The following is a 20320-nucleotide window of genomic DNA, read 5'->3' as shown; positions in this document are numbered from 1 at the left end:
CCAGGCCATGGGGGAAAAAACAATTTTCATTTTAGTGATCTAGCTATAGATACGTGTATCAGATGATTCCTAAGTTTTAAGTACCATTTGTTCAAAATGGAACCAGATATCGTTGAATTTCATGTGTTTTTAAACCTATTTTAAACAAATCATTTTTAACCCCCTCCAGCAACTGCTTCGAGAACGACAACAGATGGCCAGCCGTCCCTTTGCTTCTGTTGATGTAGCACTGGAAGTAGGAGCTGAACAAACAGAGTTTCTGCGAGGGCCGTTAGAGGTAGGAACTGTGGGCTGAAAGGGGACCACTGTGATTTGCATACGTATATTGCTTCTCTTATCTGCATCTGCTTGTGCAGCCAAATACAGTCTGATTATGTAGAGTTGACAAGATTCAGCTACATATGTGATGCCACTTTCAAGGCACATAGTTTTAATGGTATGACATGAGCTGTAACAAAAGCCACTGGAGAATCTATTAGTCTAGGCAAGAGTGACAGACTGCTCACCTGGCAGCCTGGAGCTGACAGATAGGAGTGGAAGGAATTTAAGATACAGATATGATGGAAGAAACAAAGCACCTATATTTAGTCCTTGGAGTGCCCAACACCTTTTAGTTAACAATTCACATTTATCTTTATTAACGAAGTTGACTGTAGCAGGTGGGTGGAGAGGAGTTGCATTTTAATTACATAGTTTCATTTTTGAATGTTGAGAATTATAGAATATTGTGAATATTTTTATTTGTGGTAATGGCTATATTAGTATATTCTTTTATTGCACATGCAGAAATAGAGTATGGTGAAAGAGAAATCATTATGTGCAAGTAAATGTGGTACTGGATTCCTGAAATAACGCCTGGAATGGTTTCTGAAAATAATAACCCACAGAGAGGAAAACCACAGATTGTGTGATTAACGACTAATCAAAGCATTTTGAGGCATAGTAATTTAGTTGTATGCTTATTATTTTTATTTCTGTTTCATGGACAGTAAGACGTTTAAGTAGGAAGATTAAGAAACACTGTAGAGTTGAAAATTGTTTTCTCTTTTTAAAAAAATGCCCTTACGTGACTAATTTCATGTTGCTATTTTCAAATCTTGCTTTTCTTCAAGGAAAGCAAGGAATACAAAAATAGACTCCTCCAAAAACCTAGGTACAAATAGAATTGATTCTGTCTCTAGCATTTTAGTTATTTTGGAAAAAAAAAATTAAACAACTGAATCAGGCCTTGTGGATGCTATGCAAAGAGTCGGTTTTTAGAGGACATTTCTCTGAATTTTTGTGTACTTGATTTTTTACTATTCTAGATCACAGGTTGCCATGGAAGCTTAGAACATAGGAAATTTGTATGTCTATCTTCCATTACTTGGGGAGAAATTAGAAGACAGAATGATTAAATAAAAGTTACAGGAAGTGCTCTGATTTCATGTTGGCACTTTGCCTCACAAAATCTTTAACAAATGGGAAACCTGCGCTATTTGAATCCAGCTTCTTTTTTTCCTCATCTGTTCAAAACATTGTCAAACACTGTGGAAACACAAGTCACAGGAGAGAAATGAATGTAAACAATACATACATAGTCCACAGAGGAAAGGGACCAATCAAAGAGCTAAAAAACTCACAAATTAAGGAGCAAATGTAACTCACACATATGCACCTCCACAGTGTGTCAGTTGCGGCTTACTAGTGTTCAAGAATGTATTGTTAGGTGTGTGTGTTCCTAATCATTCCATTTCTTTGTTCTATTTCTTCCAAATTTTATTTCCCTCTTTATCATCATTTTTTAACATTAAATTTTATTTTGTAGAGTTTAAAGATTTCTACCTCTACTTACTTTTATTTCATGTTTGCCTACTAGTCCTTTTATTCCTTTACTTCCAACTTCTCTGTATCCTTTTGTTTTCTACCTATCCCTTGTGGAAACGACTGTTCACTTTATTCTCCCATTCTGTAGTCTGCCTTTTGATTAATTGCCTGATCTATTTACATAGAAAATAATTACTGTACTCTCAAGGATTATTTTAGCTACTCCATTGTGCGTGCAGGTGTGTGTGCCTATGTGTGTGCGTGTGTGTGCGCACGCGCGTGAGTGCGTACGCGTTGTTCTTATTGTTGTTACTACCCTTCTTTTTGGCTCTTTTCCCCTGTTTCTCTTGGATAAATTGATTTCCTTCTACTAAACGGTGTTACATATTCTATTTCTCTGTTTCTGGTGGTTACTCATTACTTACCAAGATTCATAGTGGTTATTTTCCCTACCACTGTCTAAAAGCTTATTAATACACATTCCTACCCTACCTGTCTCCAACAAAATTAGTATTTTAGTATGCTCTCAACTCCCTCTCTTCCTCCTACCCTATGTTAATACTGCTTGGAAATTTTAATCCAGATATTATGAGTGTACTTTTTTTATTATGGCATATTTAAGTAACAATGAACCATCTTTACCCTTCTTTACTCTTTGTATCTAGTTGCTTACTCATGCATTTCTTTCATTTTTCACTATAGTAAATCCTCCAAGATACTTTTCAAAGAGCAATTTTATATGGCATGCTCTTTGACACGGCAAATGCCTATCAATATGTTTATTTTGTCCTCATGTGTAATAACAGTTTAATTAGATACAAAATTCAGTTTCAAAGTTCTCTTCTTCAAAACTTCAAAGGTATTAATTACTCCCTTGTCTCAAGTTTGATGTCAATTTGATTCTTTGTCTTTTGTAAATGATCTCCATTTCCTTTTTGCAGTTTTTCACAATTTTCTCATTTCTCAATGTTCATAAATTTCTCTCTGATAGGTATACATTATCTCATATTTGGCACTCTGTACCCCCTTTAATCCACAGCCCTATCACTTCTGGATAATCTTTGGTTACTATTTCTTTTAATATTTCTTACTTCTTTCTGTCTTGGAATTCCCATTAGATACTCTTGATATTTCTTCTATCATCTATATTTCTTGTCTCTCGTTATATGTACTCTTTCATCTCTTCCTGTTGCTTCTGGGAACATTCCTCAACCTGCCATTCCAGTGATTTTTTTTATTGAGTTTTTCTTAGCGTGTATCCTTCTGTAACTTAACCTATTCACTGACTTCGTATCAACAGTGATATATTTTGTTGTCAATAGTTGCAGTTGTTTTCATAACTGCTTGTGGATGCTTCATATTTCTAATACCCTCCCGCATCTTTCTGAAGCCATTCATATTTAATTTAAATACCTTTATGGGCTTTCCCTTATATTTGACTTCCTCTGGTATAGATCATTCCATTTTCCTACTTCTTTCATGGTGCTTCAGGCACTCTTCAGAGGTCTCCTTTCTTTTTTTCTATGTACACATATTTTATTTTAGCTACTAAGATCCACTTAGGAAGAGGGATAAAATCCTTGACTCTTGATTGTACTCTTTCAAGCAATTTAGTGGTTCAGGTGAGGAACCTACCTGTAGTGTATAATCTAGGTTCAGTCACCACTGCTCATTTGTCATGGATGTCCCTTTCACTAGCAAGAACTTTAGAGTACTTCCTTCCCAAGCATTATTCCTATCAGATGGCAGCCTCTCTCTAATGCAGTTGGAGATCCACAGTTGAGGTTGGGAGAAGTGAATGCTTAGGGGTTGTCCAGGCCCCCACATGTATGGCTCTGGGATTCCACCCCCCAGCTGAGCTGTAAAGCTACTCTAACATTAGTTTGCAGCCTTGGGCTGGCACTGGGCTGTTTCTGCTGCTTTCCTGCCCCCAACAGGTGGGGTAGGCATCACCTATCCTGCAGTGTGGGCTCTGGCCCTCTCCTAATGCAGGCGACCATTTACTTCCTATAAGAGGCCTAACCACCTTCTGTCTTTCCAACTGTTACCTCAAGATTTTGTATGAATTGTTGAGTATGTTCTGACAATCAGCAACATTCTTATTATCTTGTATGCTATCACTACGTTTGAACTCAGGGGAGGAGACAAAGTAACTCGTTTTGGTTTATCATTTGTTGGCTGCAGGCCCATGTGGGCAAGTGCTTTGTATCCTTTAAAGCCTTCTGTTAATGTTGATAGTCTTGTTATTTTTCTCATTTTATTGCTTAATTATAGAAATAATTGGGATGCCTCTATTTCTTTTGTACCACTTGTTTTCAGTGAAATGTCAAAGAAGAAAAATATCTACCTGCATACTCTCCTTTAGCAAGCCCTTTTTATCTGAAAATCCAGTTCTACTTATTAATGTATAGTATTGTGGGGTTTTTTGGAAACAGCTTTAAGTAAATGTACCATACAATTCACCCAATTAAATTGTACAGTTTGGTGGGTTTTAGTATATACAGAGTTGTGTAACCATCACCAAAATCAATTTTAGAACATTTTCATCATCCCCAAGACAAACCCCACACCGCTTAGCAGTCACTTCGCCTTTATCCCCTAGAGCTCTTCCTCAGCCATAGGTACTAACTACTTTTTGTCTTTATAGATTTTCCTAATCTAGGTTTTCATTTCATTTCATGTAAATGGACTTATACAGTATGTGCCTTTTTGGACTAGCTTTTTTCCTCTGGCATAATATTTTTAAGGTTCCTTTATGTAGTGGCAAGTCATCAGTACTTCTTTCCTTCTTGTTGCCAAATACTATTCTATTGTATGGATATAGCACATTTTGTTTATGTTTTTATCAGTTGACAGATATCTGGGCTGTTTCCACATTTTAGATATTCTGAAAAATGCTATTATGAATATTTGTGTACAAGTGTCATTTCTTGACCATGTAATTAAGAATGGAAATGCTGGGTCATATGGTAATTATTTATTATTTATTGAAAAGAATTTCTTTCCCCATTGAATGATCTTGGGACCTTTGTTGAAAAATAACTTGACCATAGATGTAGAGGTTTATTTCTGGACACTCAGTACTATTCCATTGTTTGCTAGGTCTATCATATGAGAGTACCACACTGTCTTGATTACTGTAGCTTTGTAGTAAGTTTTGAAATTGGAAAATATAAGTCTTCCAACTTTGTTCTTTTTGAAGACTGTTTTGGTTCTTCTGGGTCTCTTGAATTTCCACATTAATTTTAGGATAAGTTTGTCAATTGCTACAATGACGCCCACTAGTATTTTGATAGGACTTGTGTTGAATCTGTATATCAGTTTGGGGGAATAAGTAATATTTTAACATTTACTTTATTAAGGGGGTAATTTCATTAATTGAGTACCTTCATGCTCCAAGCCTAAAATCCTAAATTCAATAATAAATTTCTTCTCTCTTGGTAAATAATTATGATTTCTGATATTTGAAATTCCCTATAGTGACATATGTCAAACCATTTCAAATAAATCTACAACATAGATTTTAAAAAAATACAGGCTGCAAACATTGTTGTTCAGTAGATTGTTTTAGAGCTTAAATTGTTTATTTCTTCCTGTAAAATTAAACATCAGAAGTAAATCTGAGCAGCTGCTAGTATTTTCCTTTGACATGTTTTAGAAAATAATAGCAGTAGAAGTAGAATGTTTAAAATTTTATTTTTTTTCTCCTTTGGTAAGCATTCTGTGATAATTACTATTAAGTGGAAGTTATCTATCTGAAATATATACACATACATACACATATATATGTGAGATTTGTTTTCCATTTTTACAGTACACTGGAAACTGGTCCAAATCTCTCTTTTTTTAATATACATAGCAGTACAATGTGGTTTATTGATTTGCTTACACAGTGAATTCCGAAGCTTAGGCTCTGAAATCACATTAAGGATTTTATTTAAACCTAAAAATCAAAGTAATTTTAAAGTTCCTCTGCTGGGTTTTTCTTAAAATTCAGTGTTTAACTTCAACACAATGCTATAGGTTATCTGGCTATTACTGTTCTGTAAATATTTTTGAGTGTTCATAATGTAGTAAGTTAAGAAATGGATTTCTTTTAAATTAAATTTGACTCGTGTGCCACTGAGTTCCGCATCTGTATAGTCAGGGGAAAATGTAAAGTACAATATGAAATAATTACTTTTGATACATCTACGGATAATTGTGTGCTACTATACACCAAATGGACTATTCTATGAAGAAGATGTGTTCCTGAAAATTTTTACATATATATTAATTGCATTTTTTAACAAGTGCGAAGTATTGAATCTTTATAGGAACTTTGTGTAAAGCCCTAGGTGTAAAACCATTTGTGACTGAAAAAATATGTATGTAGTATGAATAATCACACTCTAAAGGATCTATTAGCAAGTATAAATCATCACATTTTACTATATTATAGTGACAAATTAAAATACATTATTAAAATTTAATAAATGCACTTAGAATGTGAATTTATATCAAACACAATGTATTAGTTGGTTTTAAACTTATCTTAAAAAGGGGATTATTTTTACGGTAATAGCGTGGCCTATAGTATATGCGTGTCGTTTGTCTTCTACCCAGCAATAACGTGAAAACTTACGGTAATTGTTCAGCTGACTTTTATGGAACACTTCCTACCTGTCAGGCACTGTTCTAAGTACTTGTGAAACATCAGGGAATACAGAAGAATTCCGTCCTCATGTTTATATTATAGCAGGGGAAAGGAAATTAATATATGAGAAGGTGGTAAGTGCAATGGAAAAAGGAAAAATAAATCAAGATAAGGATTTTGGGAATGCTTTGTGGAAGTGGAGGAGAGTGTGAAATATTGAATAGGGCGGCAGTCAGGGTGACCTCATTTAGAAGGTGAGATTTGAGCAAGTCTTAAAAGAGGTGAAGGAGGTAAGCCGGCAGGAAATTCCTAAGGAAAAAAGTGTTCTAGGCTAAGGAAGCCCTACGGTAGGGCATTCTTGTCAAGTTTGTGGAACAGCAAGCATGGGATGGGAGTAGGCAGATGATGATAGGGCCTTGTGACCTTTGTAAGGACTTTGACATTCAATTCTGAGTGAAGAGAAGATCCAATTACATGATTTTACGAGAGGACTGACATAATTTGATGGTTTTTAAAAGGACCACTCTGCCTTTTGGGTTGAGAATAGTTTGAAGAGACATGTCTTCATATAATTCTCTGAGAAACAGACACCATGAATAAGAATTTGTTCATCTGGGATTGAAGAATATGCTGGTAGCAAAGTAGAGCCAGGACAAGGAAATGGAAGGCCACCAATACCACAAAAACTTAAATCTCCTTGGGAATCACACATCCGACTGTGGACACCTGATGCAATAGGGTTAGAGTATTTATTCCCCAACTCCTTTCAGTTACTGGTTGAGGGCTACTTCCTAGGAGGCCAAAGAAAGCCCTCAGACAAAGAAATGCAGGCTCTGGCATTGGCAGTGAACAGGAAAACGGACATGATAACTGACGGGTAGTGGAAATCAACCTACACTCCCTGCTACTGAGAGAGAATAGAAGGAGAAAGACTTGTTAGCAGGCTGCTGTAGGAATCCAGACCACAGATAATGGTAGCAAGACCAGCTGATGTGATGGGAAGTGATCACATTCTGGACTATATTTTTGAGGTTCTTATGAGTATAATACTCTCATTTTGAAATTTTTTCCAGTGACATTATGTTTGTGAAGTCTAAATAGAAAGATTTAAAAAATGATTTTTTCAGTTCCAGTTAAAGATGAAAACATAGAAAGATCCTGAACTTACCTCCTCCCACAGACACACTGAATCTACAGCTATATATGGAACAACTTCCTCTAAAAAAACCCTAAAAAAAATGGTGGAGCCACCCCTTCACATCAAGTAAATAAGAGGGATACCATATTGAAGCAGGTAGGAAAAGGTGAGACATCGTCTCGCCATAAACCCCACCCCAGCACAACAACTCAACTCACACTCAGGAAGGAACTCAAAACCCAGACCTTCTCTGAGGAGTAAAGGGTTTGTGCCTCACATCATGCATACCACATTTTAAGACTGTTACCTGGGAGATGAGCCCCCAAAACATCTGACTTTGAAGACCAATGGGGCTGTGCCTGAGGGGCAGGCTTCTGGTTTGGCATACTTAAAAGGCGCCACAGAGGTATTCTCAGGTAATGCGGGCTTGTGGACACAATCTTTGCGCTCTCTCTTTGCTCCAGCTTGCTGGTATCTTCTGGAATAGAGTTTATACCCTTCTCTGGTGCCCTGATTTTTGCAGCTGCTGCAAGGGAACACCTCTTCATTGCTTGGCTCTGGTGACTAGCGGGGCTTATGCTCAGGTCCCACAGGACTGTAACCAAAGGAGAAAGACTTAACTAGCAAGCATCTCCAGGGCACAGAAAGAGGCAACAAACTCAGGAGCTCAATCTTTCTGTGAGAGAGGCCTATTAGTCTTAGATAATCATAGCTGCAGCCTGAGGGCCAGGTTTCTCATTAAATAAACTTCTAAAGGCTGACTGCAAATCATGTATCTGATAAGGGGTTAGTATTCAATATATATATATATATATATATATATATATATATATATATATATATATATATATATATAAAGGGGTTAGTATTCAATATATATATAAAGAACTCCACAACAACAACAACAAAAAACACAATCAGATTAAAAAATGGGCAGAGGATCTGAATAGACATTTCTAAAAAAGGCACACAGTCGATCAGTAGGTACATGAAAAGGTGCTCAGTTATCAAAAAGACAAGAAATAATAAGTGTTGGCAAGGATGTGGAGAAGCAGAAATTATTATGCACCGTTGGTGGGAATGTAAATTTGTGTATCCACTGTGGAAAACTGTATGGCATTTCCTTAAAAAAAATTAAAAATAGAACTACAGTATGATCTAGTAATTCTACCTCTGGGTATTTATCCAAAGAAAATGAAAACACTAATTTGAAAAGATATCTACGCTCCCATATTTATTGCAGAAATAGCCAAGATATGAAAACAACGTAAGTGCCCATGGATAGATGAATAGATAAGGAAGGTGTGACATATATATTGATATATAGAGAGATATACACATGCATATACATATATACACCATATATATATATATATACACACATATATACCCCATATTTATATACTCTTCAGCTATAAAAAAATGAAATCTTGCCATTTGCAACAATATGGATGGACCTTGAGAGCATTATGATACATGAAATAAGTCAAACAGAGAAAGACAAATACCATATGATCTCACTTGTATGTGGAATCTAAACAGAAAAAAGAAAAAGTGAGCTTATAGGCACAGAGAATAGATTGATGATTGCCAGAGGCAAGGGTGGGGGGCTGTGCAAAATGGGTGAAGGGAATCAAACATATAAACTTCTAGTTATAAAATAAATAATCGTGGGGATAAAATATACAGTATGACTGTAGTTAATAATACTGTAGTGTATGTTTGAAAGTTGCTAAGAGAATAAATCTTAAAAGTTCTCATCACAAGAAAAAACTCTATAACTATGTATAGTGACAGATGTTAACTAGACTTATCGTGGTGATCATTTTGCAATATATACAAATATCGAATCATTATGTTGGCTCATTATGTTGTACACTTGAAACTAATATGGTGTTGTTTGTCAATTATACCTCAAAAATTCAGAAAAAAAATTATTTTCTCTTTTTAAATGGCACTATAATAGCTCTAGAACTTCTGATGCTGTTGTATTTATTCATTGAGATACATAATAGTCGCATTCTGTCTTAGCATAGTCTCTCAAACAACAGAATATGTGCTTTTCTTCAGTAACTGATAGAAACCATGAGAAATGGAGGCAAAAACATCTATTGCCCCTTAAGTGACTGACTGGGTTTGTTAGATCTGGGGTCACACTAAGAGCACAGCATACAATTGGATCACAAACAAGTGAATTATAGCCCTTTGACTGAAATGATGATGTTAAAAATTTACATTCCCTATTCATGGTTTTGGGTGTTTTTGTTTTTGTTTTTGTTTTTGTTTTCTGGGAGTATAAACTTGTATGAATCCTTAAGTGTCACTGACAGTTTTTGCCGGAATATTATTCTTTGTTTCTGTTTTTATTTCTAATTATTTTTTAGCAAATTATTTTTACTGTTACTTATAACATTGAAAAACAAAACCACTTATTGGCCAACAATAAAGGATTTGTTAATTTGCTATATGTTACACAATAGTACGTGGAAAAGAATAAATTCTTAATAATAGTTCTATCTAGATGGGTGGTATGTATGGGCTGTTCTTGCATAGCTATACTGTCCTGTGATGCCATGCACGGCTTTTTTTTTTTTTAAACAAAGAATTAATAAAAGTATCAATCTAATGGAAGTATAAAATGTGAGCTGTTTTTTCCCAATTTTTAGACTCTTATATTCACTCCACATATATTCAGGTTTGAAATTTTGCCAGTTATTTAAAATGAATCTTTCCGGTCATCGTTTCTATTTTAGGGGGAAATAAACCTTATTTATATTGTATATATTCTGGACTGCTCTGTTACCTCTTAACCCACTGTAGTTAATATATCTACATTTAAATTTTTGATAATGTAGATGACAAATGGGGTATATCTACAAAATTAGCACTTATGGGTTCATTCAGCATGCACCAGAGAACTTTCCAGACAGTAGAAATGAGGATTCACGTGCCAAGGTAGAGAGCCTGAACTTGATCTTCCTAGATCAAGTTGTTCTCAGTGGGAACAACTGAAATGTTTATACTGAGTTTAAGGTCGTATTTTTCAATAGTCATTTACATACACTATCTCACCCTCATTTGAGCTTTACATTAATCTTAGAAAAAAGGTACAGCAATTTCTTTTGTTCTGTTTACCACTGAGCAAACTGAGGATCTGTGAACGTAAGACCTTTGTTCAAGATCACAGATTCATTCACCAGTAGAGCAAGGACTGGGGTCTGAATCTCGGATTGGCCCAGAAGTTCTTCTCTTAGACCATTCTTTAAACACGCTGATTTTAGTTCAAATTGAGAATACATCTTAGGCAGTAATGTATCAGTGGAATATTTTCTTGTAAAGCTGCCTATGAACATGGAGTTACTTGAAGTTTATGTAGTATTCTTTGATTCCAAGTGCTCAAATAGACATAAAGAATTGGGACAGTTCAGCCTAGTACACTATGTGGAAACCCCTTGTCTAAGGTAACAGGCACATTGTCTAGGCCAGACAAAATGAGCCGCTGTGTGCTAAGAGCATGGCTGGCTTCACTGTAAGAGTGGCATGATCTGTTGGGCACAGCTGTGGCCCCCAGCACTTCATTCTTGTCCATCATCTTCATGGACCACCGTTTCTACAGTTGGCGTCAATGGCTTATTTACTTTTCCCTGGGTTTTTAATTTTTCAAAGTGTTACACCCATCTTGTGAGATTTGAATTTTAATTATTTTATTAACATTTACCATTAATTTTTTAATTATATAAGTAATCTTCACGGTAGAAAAAATTGTGCAGAAATAATCGAAGTTAAAATTAAAATCTTCCGTAACCCCACCACCCATAAATAATTCACTGCCAGAACTTTTATTTCCTTCCAGTAACATTTTCCTTTTGTACATGCATATTTTTACAAAATTGAAAGTATATTCTATATTTGCTTTTACATTCTGTTTTTCTCACTTAGTGTTAATAAAACATTTTCTTTTACCTCTAGGTTTGATTTTAAAATGTCATGTTAATTATTTTGTAGTATAACATAATTTATTTCCCTATTTTATTTTCAATTAGCTTGATTCCAATTTCACACCATTATAAATAAGACTGTAATTAATTTTTTGTACGTAACTTGTGGTCCTAATCTAAAAGAGAAACTATTAGATCAAAAATTTTAATCTTTTGTGGATCTTGAGATATGCTGCTTATTTACTTTCCCAAATACCCCTATTCATACTACCTTGAGTAAAGCATGAGAATTCGGGTTTTCCAGCATCCTTGTCAAAAATAAGTTTTTGAAAAGATTTATTTATTTATTTGAGAGAGTGCGGAGGCGGGGGGCAGAGGGATAGGGAGAGAGAAATTTAAGCAGACTATGTGCTGAGTACAGGGCTGACACGAGGCTCAGTCTCACCACCTTGAGATCACGACCTGAGCCGAAACCAAGAGTCAGACACTTAACTGACTGTGCCACCCAGGCGTCCCTCAAAAATATTTTTAAAAGAATTTTAAAAACAATCTTGCTAGGGGTGCCTGGGTGGTGCAGTCGTTAAGCGTCTGCCTTCGGCTCAGGGCGTGATCCCAGTGTTCTGGGATCGAGCCCCACATCAGGCTCCTCCGCTGGGAGCCTGCCTCTTCCTCTCCCACTCCCTCTGCTTGTGTTCCCTCTCTCGCTGGCTGTCTCTCTCTGTCAAAGAAATAAATAAAATCTTTAAAAAACAAAACAAACAAAAAAAAATCTTGCTAATTTTGATACATGAAATGCTGTCTCTTTCAATCAGATTTCTCATTACTAGCGAAACTGAGTATTTTCATATTGTCTTTGACCATTGTGTTTCTCCTCATTCATTTCATTGACTGGTATTCCCCTGTCCTCCTATATTTTAATCAGACTGTCTTAGTAATATTTTCAGACATCACCCTTGCTTTTTGTTTATCCTGAATTTTCTATTATTTTCCCCTCTTTGCTGGCCTTCTTTCGAAGATTTTTTTTTAAAAATCAGTACTTCTCAACTTTTTCCTCAAATTTCCTCAATTTTTTTCCTCAACTTATTTGTATGTTATACACTCCTGCTATTCTTTTAGTAATTACTCTTAAAATTTTAACAGGCATAGTTTAAGTCTGACATTAGTGAACATTTCTACTTCTTTGCAAACAATGTAAGAACCTAAAAACAGTTTGAATCTTATAGGACGTAGTTCTCGTTTTTATAGCTCTGAGGTGTGCCACTAGTTGAATTAAACATTATTGTTGCTGCTCTTGTTTTACATGATCAATATTTTATTTATTTATTTTAGAGAGAGACAGAGAGAACACGAGTGGAGGGAGGGGCAAAGAGAGCGGGAGAAGCTGACTCCCGGCTGAGCAGAACTCTGACTCGATCCCAGGACCCTGAGATCATGACCTGAACCAAATGCAGATGCTTAACCCACTCAGCCACCCAGGGACCCCGATCAATATGCGTTTAAATTTACTCACATATTTACTGTTTCTTTGCTCATTGTTTTTCTTTGCATTCAGAACTTTCTTCCAACGTGTTTCCTTTGTCCCATGACTTACGGTTAGAAATTCCTTTAACACGTCTTTTGATGATAAACTCATTTAGCTTGCTCCTTACAGCCCCCCTTTTCAGTTTTACCAGTGACTTGGAGCACCCTTTCATTGCTTACAATCTAGGAAATGTTTTAAAATATACTTTATCAAGCGTCTAGCTATTTTGCAATGGAAGGGACAAATTTGCACATTTCATTTATTTGAAAATTGTTCTCACATTTGGCTTCTGGTGTCACGACCGAGAAATCTTCTAACAGAGTAACTGCTGTTTCTTTGCAGCTCATCTAGCCTTTCTTTCCAATGGCTCTGTCTCTGGTATTCCGCAGTTTTACTATGATTTTTCTAAGCATGAATTTATTTGTATTTATGTCTCTTGGCCTATTTTGTGCCTCTGTGTCTGAGGATTCAAGTCTTTGTTTACTTCTAAAAATTCGCACTTATTATCCCTTTGAATGTTCTTACATCCCATTTTCTCTGTTCTCCTTCTGAGATTCTGATTATATGCATATTGAACCTTCTCATCCTGTCTTCAAAATCTCTTAATGTCTCAAGTATATTTTCCATCACCTTCTCTCTCTGTGTTTCTTCTGACTTATTTCCTCACAGCCTTATTCCAATTCACTAATTTTTTGTTGAATAGTATATTATCTGCTTTTTACCCTATTCACTGGATTACTGTCAACACTTTTTTTTTCATTTTTAAAAGTTCTATTTTGTTCCTTTTCAAATCTGCTTAACAGTTTTTGAAAGTCTTTTTCCTTGCTGGTTTTTATTACTTCATGTCATTCCAAACGTAACTATTTTTATTTTATATTTGATCATTCCAATATCTGAAATCCTTGGCTACCTAAATCTGTTGCTTATTTCTGTTGGCTCTCATTTGTTGTGGCGTATTGCCTTGTGTATTTGGTGAGCTTTGTGAGCTATTTCTTTGATCTTAATCTGTTGTTTTCTACTGGCCTAAATAAAGAATGCTTTCCTCCAAAGAGGATTGCTTCTGCCAGAAACCAAGGGCCTGCCATAATTCTTTAGCCACTTCTTCGAGAGTCCCTTCATAGTGCAGGAATCTCAAGCTCAGCTTTCTTATCTTTTGGGCTACTTATATTGGCTTTTGTCCTCAGGGCTGGTCTGCTTTATTGTTTGCTAGCTGTTTTCTACACCCCTCTCCAGTTTTGGCTGGTTGTCTTGGAGCATTCCCTTACTGCTTGCAATGTCAGCAATGCATTAAAAAGCGTTAAGAATTTGGTTATTTTAGAGTGGGAGGACCCTACCGACAATTGCGGTTTGTCTTCCATAGCAGCTCTGTTTTACTGGGCAGAGGTTCTCTTTGGACTGTAGTTTCTCTCTCTGGCATTGACTTGCTAGTTTCATCAACACCATTTCTAGAATCCAGTTCTGGCACCCTCTGATGGGGAGAGGTCTCCCTACTTGTTTGTGGGCTGGTCATATAGAAGCAGTCAAGCCACCAATACCCTATTGACCTGCTTGTACTTCCTAAGGCTCAGGAACAGGGAGGACTCCCAACACTGATTCTGCTTTTTCTTAGCCTCCTGGGGGCCAAGGATATTCTTTTAGGGACTATATTGACTTTCCCCTTGGTGTTCATAGATCTCTCCAGACCAAACCTCTGTAAAATCCTTACCTTGATGCTCGTTTCTATGAACTTGTTGAGTCCAAAGAGGGCAACATTAGGCACAAGTTCCCTCAGCCAGAACTTACACAGAACACAAGCCCTATTTGCACATAGCTACCCATAGGCCCCAGGAGACATTTGCCTTAAAGATGGAGATGATTTTCACTTGGTAATAGAGAGAAGGAAACTGTGTTAAGGTCATATCTTCTCATATTCCTCATAATAAATGCTTTAGAGGATAAAGAATTTCTTAATTTAAGAAAGATATTTAGAATGAATAGGAGATTTTTATAGGCACACTTTTGGTTCTTGAAATATGAAAGGATCTGGATTCCTGGTTGCATTTTCAAATTTTCTTTATTTTTATTTTAAAATTATAAAAGACCTTTCATCACCAGGACCACTTAGCAGACAATGTTTTCAAAATCAATTTTAAGAATATAAGATTTGGAATTATAACAGCATATCATAAATTTCATGAATGAATGGAGCCTGAATTAAGAGCTAAAGGTGATTCTTCAGAATTAACATGATATGAATAGAACCTAGCAACATGGTATGAATATGTACTTAAGTTATTGGAATCTCCATGGTCCTAAATTAATGTAATCAGAAGTCATAATACACTTAAGCATGAAAAATTCATTTGTTTCCAGTTTTTAATAGCTTATTGATGTCATAGGTAAATTACATATAAGTAAAATACAGCTAGCATATTTCATACAGAATTCAGTGAGTTCAAAGCTAAATGTATACATTTATATTTCTCATATATTTTCAAAATTAAAATCTTTTAAAAGGAAGTTTTTGTCGAGACACTAAAACCTTATGGTTGTCTTACCTTAATCATTTAAAATGAATATAAACTATGATGAAGAAGAATATAAAGATAAAAATGAACAACAAAAATATAAACCCTCTTTCACTTCTCAGTGGCTGATGATAAACAGAAAAATTGGCAAATGCAAAGTTTTATAACCCTGAGTACCCATATTCATATTGGCTATCATTCAGCAGAACATTACACTACTTAAGGGTATGGTCATATCACAGTTGAAGCAATGCTAGCATAAATTATTTATATAGCAGTCTTACAAGTAAGAAGTGGCTATGTAAAATGAGGCTGTAATATAATTTATTGGAAAGTTACAAGTGCAGTTTAGCAATTCTTAGGGGCAGTGTTCCAGCTCTGAGGAAAAAAACCTGAATTTCTAACCCCACCCACATCCTTCACCTACTCTCAGATAAAACAGATAATATATTGGACCCATCCAAAAAAAAAAAAAACTGTGCTCATCAGATTGGACAGATCACACATGCTGCAACCAAGAACATTCCACGATCTGTGAAACACAGTAGGGTGTTTCTGAGTACTGTCAAACATTTTTAATACTCATTTTTTATGTGTGTTAAACTATTAATGTTTGATACATTAACATAAAACCAATATTAATATCTTAATACTGGTTGCTCATAACAACAAAAAGCTTATTATAGTGTTTTTGTCTCCTTATTCTAATTTTTGAGATTGCTTCAAAGCACTTTTTTGGGTGTCTGGTATTCTGCAATAGTTATTTTCTGATTATTGTTTAAATATTTTACTAGGATGTAGTTCTCTATGACAGTTGCTATTACATTAAATTTATGTTTCTGTTTAATATATTTTTTGCTTACATTTCATGTAAAATCAGTTACTAATTTAACCTTTATTTCTTCTTCCTTTCCATTGATAGATAATCTGATGAGGTTTATATCCTCAAGGGAAAAACTGACTGTAAGAATTCTATAAAATGCTGTTAAATCAAATGGAAATCTTATAAAGTGAAATCTCAGATATTAGAAGTGTAGTGCTAGATATTTTATGTGTAGAATCAAAGAAACTAATAATGTTATACTTTGGCTAAGTAAATATTTTCATACTTTGCATTCTTAGAAAGTAAAACAGCAACTAGATAAGAATTTAGGATATTAAATCTGAAAATTTGCCTCATATCTTAATATACATTATCCTTTTACACAGGTTCATAGTTCTGTGCTATTCATACAAAAAGCTTTTGTTCGTATTTATACCTTATAATTTCACTCATGTTTATTGTAAGCCCCTTTTAATTTTTCGTTCTTGAAGAAAGGCTCTGCATTAACCATTCACGGCATATAAAAATGGGGCAGACTAAATATCATATAGGTAAAGTGTATGTGCAATTTTTCATGGAGAAAAAGTCGTTATTCTTAATGCCTTTATCTCCAACATATCTTAGAAAACAAAAACAAAATTAACCCAATTTCATTTTTCCATATTTCATAATGGAAACTCTATCTTAAAAAGAAAATCTATATACTATGAAAAATTGATTCAAAAAATGCTTACCAAACTTACTATGTGCAAACCAGTCAAGATGGGTATGGAAAGACATTGTCTCTATTTTCCAGAAACTTACAGACTAAGAGGGAAGATAAAGCATGTAAAAATACCTCTAATAAAAAAATATAGTGTGATTAATGCTTAAAGAAAAACACAAGAGGGAAAAAGAATTTAAAAACTCAGGGTATTGATGAATGTTTCATGAGAGATTATAACAGGAGATGTTGGCCTTTAAAAGTAGATAAAATGTCAATAGAACTAGGAGTAGGGTAGAGATGGGAAGAGTGAAGAGACATGCCAAGCTTGAAGGAGCAATATGAGCAAAAGTCAGAGACAGAAAAGAGTGTTGTGTGTGTGAAACAGTAAGAAGGCAGGATTAGTGAGCTGGGGAAGGAATTGTGGAAATCAAGATAGAAGATATAGAAGATACTATGAAAGTCAATTTTATTGAGATGATAAGGATCACATAGAAGATTTTTTTGAGCAGAAGAATTTTATGATTGACTTTAGACAAATGATATTAGCAGCATTTTGTAGCATCCGTTATTTTGAAGAACAATTGGGAAGGAGAAACGTGGGCAAGTTAAGTCCTGAACTTGTGACTGTCAAAGGGTAAAGAAGTAAACATATTGGAAACTGCAAAGAAGCAGAATTTACAGAGCTAAATAATGGATTGAATATGGAGACAGAGATTGGGGCAAAGGGGAGGATTAGAATGCTAGGGATTTTTCATGAATACCTGAAGTCATGGGAGTGAGAAGGAAAGGAGAATCAAAGACAGAATATAGGAAGATTGCTATCATTAAAATATTGGAAGCACATTGAATGAAAGAAAGTATCAAATGACAGGTTGAGAAAGAAGCAAATTGAGAAGTTTAGGACCGTTAGAATTAAGAAAAAGAAGGAATGCCAAAAAGGATAATGTGGCAAAAGATGCCATGCATTTTATAAGCAATCGAGGAAGGGGGGAACTGAGGAGAGGAGGTGGGATCTGGTAATTATGCAGTCATCAGTGACTATTGAGGAAGTCAACTGAATGGCAGAAACCAGACAAAAAGCTTGCGTTGAAGATGAGAAGGTGGATGCAACAAGGCTTGACTACAATTTTGGAACTGATAATGTCAAAAGGAAGGAAAGAATTGAGATGGTAATTTAAGAAATTGGCAGATCCAAGAGAAAGTTCCTCTGGGAGAAGAAATATTAAAGGGGGAAAATGTACATTAGCAGAGAGAAGAGGTGAAAGCAAAGAGAGGATCAAGGAAACAAGAGCATTAATTCTGGGAAGACAAGAAAGGATAAGAAAATGGTGAGTAAAGATTAAAGAGAATTTGAGCAGTTTCATCTGGTAGGAGTTTACCTTTGATGATGTGATCTTCCATGTGTGTGGCAATATTAGAAGGAAGGTCACCTGCAGAGAATAAGCTATGGGTATAAGTTTGAGGCTTAAGAATTATAAGAGACATAGAACACTTGTGGGAGAGGCTTGATAACAGGTTAAGACAGAAAACTGGGAGTTATCCAAGATTTCTCCTTCTATTCTATTCTTCATTTTCTATCATTGAGCAATGTCAGTTGTATAGCCAAAATATGTTTTAAATCCATCACTTCATCCCACTACTACTGCTGTAATATCAAGCCTTCAAGACCTTTTTCCTGAATGTGTTATATTACTCTCTTTAGTAGTCTCCCCGCCTTTCTCTACCTCCTTCTTCCAGGCTTTTTCTCACACTGCTACCGAAGTGATCTTTCTAGGGTGTAAATCTGCTCATATCACCCTGCTCAAAATTCCCCAAGGGCTCCTCATCTCTTACAGTAAAAATTCAAACTTGTCTGCATAAGGTACCATAACCTACAGCAATCTAGTCCCTTCCTTCCTATCCGGTCATTTCTTGCTATCTCACCGTAACAACCAGATCCCCTCCCAACATCCCTTGTCTCTATTCTTGTTACTGTCATTCCCTTGTCCTGGAAGAACTTGCAGATTTGGTAGAATTTGACTAATTCCTCTTGTATGAAGAAGAAGAAAAGAAGGAGAAGGAAGAGGAGGAGGAGAAGGAGAGAGAGAGAAGGAGGAGGAGAAGAAAAGCACGAATAAAAAAAGAATGTAATGAAATATATTATCTTAAGGTGTCAAAAAGGATTGCTGAGCAGCAAGAAAAACCCAGAGGAACTTAGCATGCAATAAGGACAACGACTTTGTCTTACGATGGCCTTAAAGCTAGAATCAGAAGTGAGAAAAGTAGAGAGTGGGGTTTACTCAAGGTTAGATATGGGCAAAGTGAATAAGAATCAAGTTTATGGGAGATTCTTGGATTTTAGTATGAGAACCCCTTTTAAATGTGCTGGAGGTGGGAGTGAAAAGGTTGATGGTGAAGGCAAAAGTCTGTCTGGCAATATGGATAGCTCAAGGGATAGAGAATTGAGATTAATTAGTTAATTAATTCATTATATGGTAAAAGTATGTTTACATTTAATAATCTTCCAGAGTTGCTGTGCCATTTGTATTCCTGTCAGCAACATATGAAAGTTCCCATTGTTCTGTACCCTCATCAGCACCAGGTATTATCAATATTTTTGTATTTAGTTTTGTCATTCTAATAGGTGTGTAGTGGTATATCATTGTTGTATTTGGCTTTGAGGAGACCTAAATTTCTTTCAATATAGATGGGGCCTGCCTACCCATTTATAGGTGTGCATACCTTCGAATGTTTACTTTTCCATAGACATATGCATAGACATCAACTGAGGGGTATTCTGAAATAAAAGGCAGGGAGCTGGGAATATCTAATATGTGCCTACAAAACAAGAATTCAGAAAGTAACTTTGAGAAAAATATCTTCATAAAATAGTTCTATTTTTCTAGCTTCCTACGAGACCCTCTTCAGTGAAATAACTCTATTAACTACAAAATAAAATATTAATATCAAAGATTAATTATTAACTTTTATGATAAAAAAATTAAGCATACATAGAAATAGAAAAATGAATCATATCGTCTAGCCTTAGCAAGTGGTGACTCATGGCCAATCTTGTTTCATCTCTATCCCCACTTCTCCCTAACCCCACCAGTGATTATTTTGAAGCCAAATCCCAGGAATCAAAGATAAAATTTTAATTGAATCTCAGAGTTCCTGATTTATCATATTAGCATTGAAAATAACTATTTTAAAATGTTTAAATTTTAAAAATTAATTTCTAGTATTTATCTCTAAGGTTTTACTA

General features: G+C 35.3%; 1 protein-coding gene across 3 annotated transcripts in view; it reads left to right on the top strand.

The window, feature by feature from the left end:
- The window catches only part of ATRNL1 (attractin like 1), a 747087-nt gene that overhangs the window by 513994 nt on the left and 212773 nt on the right, over window positions 1-20320 (top strand). For all 3 annotated transcript variants that reach the window (XM_045803217.2, XM_045803216.2, XM_087862669.1), the window contains one exon: window positions 170-277. In XM_045803217.2, coding sequence (XP_045659173.2) covers window positions 170-277 — 108 coding nt within the window. The remainder of the gene's footprint in view (window positions 1-169; window positions 278-20320) is intronic.

The sequence above is a fragment of the Ursus americanus genome, chromosome 6 (genome assembly GCF_024610735.1).
Source record: "Ursus americanus isolate L20-20 chromosome 6, mUrsAme1.1.p, whole genome shotgun sequence".
NCBI lineage: Eukaryota > Metazoa > Chordata > Mammalia > Carnivora > Ursidae > Ursus > Ursus americanus.
Note: the sequence above shows the minus strand (reverse complement) of the source record. Positions and strands in the feature narration are given on the sequence as shown.